Genomic DNA, 3,770 nt, shown 5'->3' with positions numbered 1-3,770 from the left:
TCTTATATATTCTAGTTATTAATCCCTTGTCGGATGGATAGCTTGCGAATAGTTCTCCCATTATGTAGGTTGTTTCTTCACTGTTTCCTTTGCTGTGCAGAAGCTTTTTAACTTGATGTAATCTCATTTAAGACCTATCATTTCTTAAATCACTGTCTCCTAAGCACCAAGCCTGGCAATCGTTCATAAAGTGATTTCAAACATTTAATGTATAAACATAACAGTAACTGTAAACGGTGGGATACAAAACCATTTACCTGATTATCCCAATATGCGGAGAAAATAAATCTGCATAGAAGAAAAGAGAAATACACTAATTAAGAAGGGAAAGTGTCCTTTTTTTTTTTTTTACAAAACTAAATGGAAACATAATAAACTAATGTAAGCGGTAACCTGTGGAGGAGTAGGAAGACTCTTCTAAGAAAGGTCTATTTACTTTAAAATCTGGTTATCATTTCTGAAACATTATACCGTATTATCTATTCAAAAAACATTAAATGTTTAGAGGGCAGACAATACACTAAAACATTAATAGTGATTATCCCGGAAGGGTGGCAGTCAGGTTTTGTTTTCTGCTTCTGTACTTTTACGACCAGAAAAAGGCTGCACTTTTTGGAAAAGATGTTTGGCGACCTCGGAGAACACCGTCTCTGTGGAGTCGGGAAGGAGGAGGGCCGGGATGCGAAGGCAACGCTTTGTAGGTGATCGGATGGATTTGTTCCCACATGGGAGAGACCAGAGCACCGCATGTTTGTATACTACCAAGAGGGAAACACGAAAAAAGCAGAGCATAGAAACGCAAGCACAGGATGGTGGTGGCCAAGAGGCGCCTGCCTCTAGCGACCTCACTTCCGCGGCCAGTGCGAGAGGCCAGGGAGCTCCAGCTCTGCCTGTAAGGTCTCGGAAGTACGCAGCGGAGAGGACGAAAAACGGAGGGCCAGTCTGTTGGGCTGTAGTAGAGACGAGAAACCAGGAAGAAGAGGCTCACTTTCCACTCAGCGACCGTAACCACCGCAGCGGAAGGCGAGCGCAGACAACAGCACCAGCGGCCCCAGCAAATCTCGCCCTTTGTCTTGGCGGAAGCCGGAGACGGAAAGACGCGCGCAGCAGGGGCGGGACTGGACTGGAGAGGGGCCCCGCGCGCGGATCTCGCGAGAGCGTTAGAGGGCGGAAGCGCTATTCCAGCAGGATGAGGTTCGTGGTTGCGTTAGTCCTCCTGAGCGTCGCAGTGGATGGTAAGACCCTCTATCCCGCATCCCACTCTTGCCCCCAGGCCCCCCATTCTCACCTGGGCAGGTAACTTCTAGCCTCGCTTCTTCGCTGCCCGACCCACCTCTCCGCTCGCCATCATCTCCCGCCCCACCCCCCAATCCCTGTTTCCCCGCTGCTCCCAATATCTTCCAGCTCTGAGGAGTTCCTTCTTCCGGCCTGCGCTTCTCTGGTGCTAACTCGTTTTTCTATTTTAGGAGCCGCGTCGCTCTCGGACAAGAAAGAAGAAGCTGGAGTTCGGCCTTCTACAGAAAACGTCTCTACTTACCCCACCTTCAGCCAACAGCCTGGAGGCTCTACCAAGTCGGATCCAGAGCCGCCCACTTCAGTAGACAGCCCTAGCAGGTTGGATCCAGAGCCGCAGACTTCAAAAGACAGCCCAAGCAGGTCGGATCCAGAGCCGCAGACTTCAAAAGACAGCCCTAGCAAGTCGGGTGCGGAGGCGCAGACCCCAGAAGACAACCCCAAAAAGTCGGGTGCGGAGGCAAAGACCCAAAAAGACAGCTCTAGCAAGTCAGGTTCGGAGGCTCAGATCACAAAAGACAGCTCCAGCAAGTCGGGTGCGGAGGCAAAGACCCAAAAAGACAGCCCTAGCAAGTCGGGTTCGGAGGCGCAGACCACGAAAGACAGCACTAGCAAATCGGGTGCGGAGGCGCCGACCACAAAAGACGTCCCTAATAAGTCGGGTGCCGACGGCTGTAGCAAGTCGGGTGCGGAGGATCAGATCCCAAAAGACGTCCCTAACAAGTCAGGTGCGGAGAAGCAGACTCCAAAAGATGCCGCTAACAAGTCCGGTGCAGAGGAGCAGGGCCCAATAGACGGGTCTAGCAAGTCAGATGCGGAGGAGCAGACCCCAAAAGACGGCCCTAGCAAGGTGGTTCCAGAGCAGCCTTCCAGGAAAGACCATTCCAAGCCCGTCTCCAACCCTTCTGATAACAAGGAGCTCCCCAAGGCTGACACAAACCAGTTAGCTGACAAAGGGAAGCTTTCTCCTCATGCTTTCAAAACCGAATCTGGGGAGGACACTGACCTCATTTCTTCCCCGCAGGAGGAAGTTAAGTCTTCAGAGCCTACTGAGGATGTGGAGCCCAAAGAGGCTGAAGATGATGATACAGGACCCGAGGAGGGCTCACCGCCCAAAGAAGAGAAAGAAAAGATGTCCGGTTCTGCCTCCAGTGAAAACCGTGAAGGGACACTTTTGGATTCCAGGGGTAGCGAGAAGGATGACCGTTATGGGGAGAGTTCTGGAAATGCCAGCGCGGAGAGCAGCCACTTCTTTGCATATCTGGTGACTGCAGCCATTCTTGTGGCAGTCCTCTATATCGCTCATCACAACAAGCGGAAGGTAGGTCTAGAGCGGCCTTCGGGAGGGGAGTGGGGTTTCCAGCACCCTGGAAGCTTGGGTTTGGGTGGGTATCCTATCACTGGATGCCCGTGAGCACTGGGGACTTTAAAACAAACTTCAGTTTTTTTCCTCGGGCCCCATTAGGCCTTTTTACTCTTGTTTTGTGAATCGTGTTTTCATCCTGTCATCTATTTACTTTGAGTGTCCTCTGCTACTGCATTAGGAGCCAAGTTAGGCCATTATTAGGATCTGACCTGACGTGGAATCTCCTCCCATAACTTTGCACTTGGGCCCTTCACAGCCTCAGAGGACCTGAGTACTTGACAGTTAAAGCACGTACCTTCCATCCTATTTCCATTCTTGAGACGACATATCATTTCTAGTTTCCTTTCCCAACATTCTCTCTTCCATCAGTGGCACAAAGAATAGTTTCAATTACTGCATCTTCAATACCAGCAGCAAGGAGCCCAGGGACTTCTGCAATTAATAATAATTAGAAGAAAGCCCAGAAATTGCACAGACACGTACCCCTGTGACTTTTTCAGCAGGGTTTGGTCTGTTTATTAGCAACCACTCTAATGACAAAATGATTGCATTTCATATTGAGCCCCCAAAATTTAGAAGCTAGTTTCTGTAACCTGCTTAAAATTGGAGAGTCCATTTCTGGCCATGAGGCCTGTGGCTAGAAAGAATAGAGGGGAAGACCTTTAGTAAAAATGTGCATTCCTGGCTGGGTGCAGTGGCTCATGCCTGTAATCCCAGCACTTTGGGAGGCTGAGGCGGGAGGATCGCTTGAGCCCAGGAGTTCGAGACCAGCCTGGCCAACAAAGCGAGACCTCGTCTCTACATACAATAAAAAAAAAATTAGCCAGATGTGGTGGACGTTTGTGGGCCCAGCTAGTCTGGAGGCTGAAGTGGGAGGATGGCTTGACTGTGGGAGGTCGAGGCTTCAGTGAGCCATGGTCACGCCACTGCATTTCAGCCTGGGTGACAGAGTGAGACCTGTCCTCAAAGAAAAAAAAGTGCATTTCTTTTTTTTTTTTTTCTTTGAGACGGAGCCTCGCTGTGTCACCCAGGCTGGAGTGCAGTGGCCGGATCTCAGCTCACTGCAAGCTCCGCCTTCCGGGTTTACGCCATTCTCCTGCCTCAGCCTCCC

General features: G+C 50.5%; 1 protein-coding gene across 5 annotated transcripts in view; it reads left to right on the top strand.

Annotated features, from left to right (window-relative positions):
- The first annotated feature begins 265 nt into the window (after nucleotides 1–265).
- Nucleotides 266–3,770, top strand: part of TGOLN2 (trans-golgi network protein 2) — a 12,545-nt gene continuing 9,040 nt past the window's right edge. For 4 of the 5 annotated variants that reach the window (XM_011965783.1, XM_011965780.1, XM_011965781.1 and 1 more), the window contains exons 1-2: nucleotides 266–1,235; nucleotides 1,467–2,614. In XM_011965783.1, the coding sequence (XP_011821173.1) occupies nucleotides 680–1,235; nucleotides 1,467–2,614 (1,704 nt within the window). In that variant the 5' untranslated portion in view covers nucleotides 266–679. The remainder of the gene's footprint in view (nucleotides 1,236–1,466; nucleotides 2,615–3,770) is intronic. The other variant, XR_001004420.1, reaches the window with a different exon arrangement.

The sequence above is a fragment of the Mandrillus leucophaeus genome, unplaced genomic scaffold, assembly GCF_000951045.1.
Source record: "Mandrillus leucophaeus isolate KB7577 unplaced genomic scaffold, Mleu.le_1.0 Scaffold737, whole genome shotgun sequence".
Classification (NCBI taxonomy): Eukaryota; Metazoa; Chordata; class Mammalia; order Primates; family Cercopithecidae; genus Mandrillus; species Mandrillus leucophaeus.
This window is presented reverse-complemented; position numbering and strand designations above follow the sequence as displayed.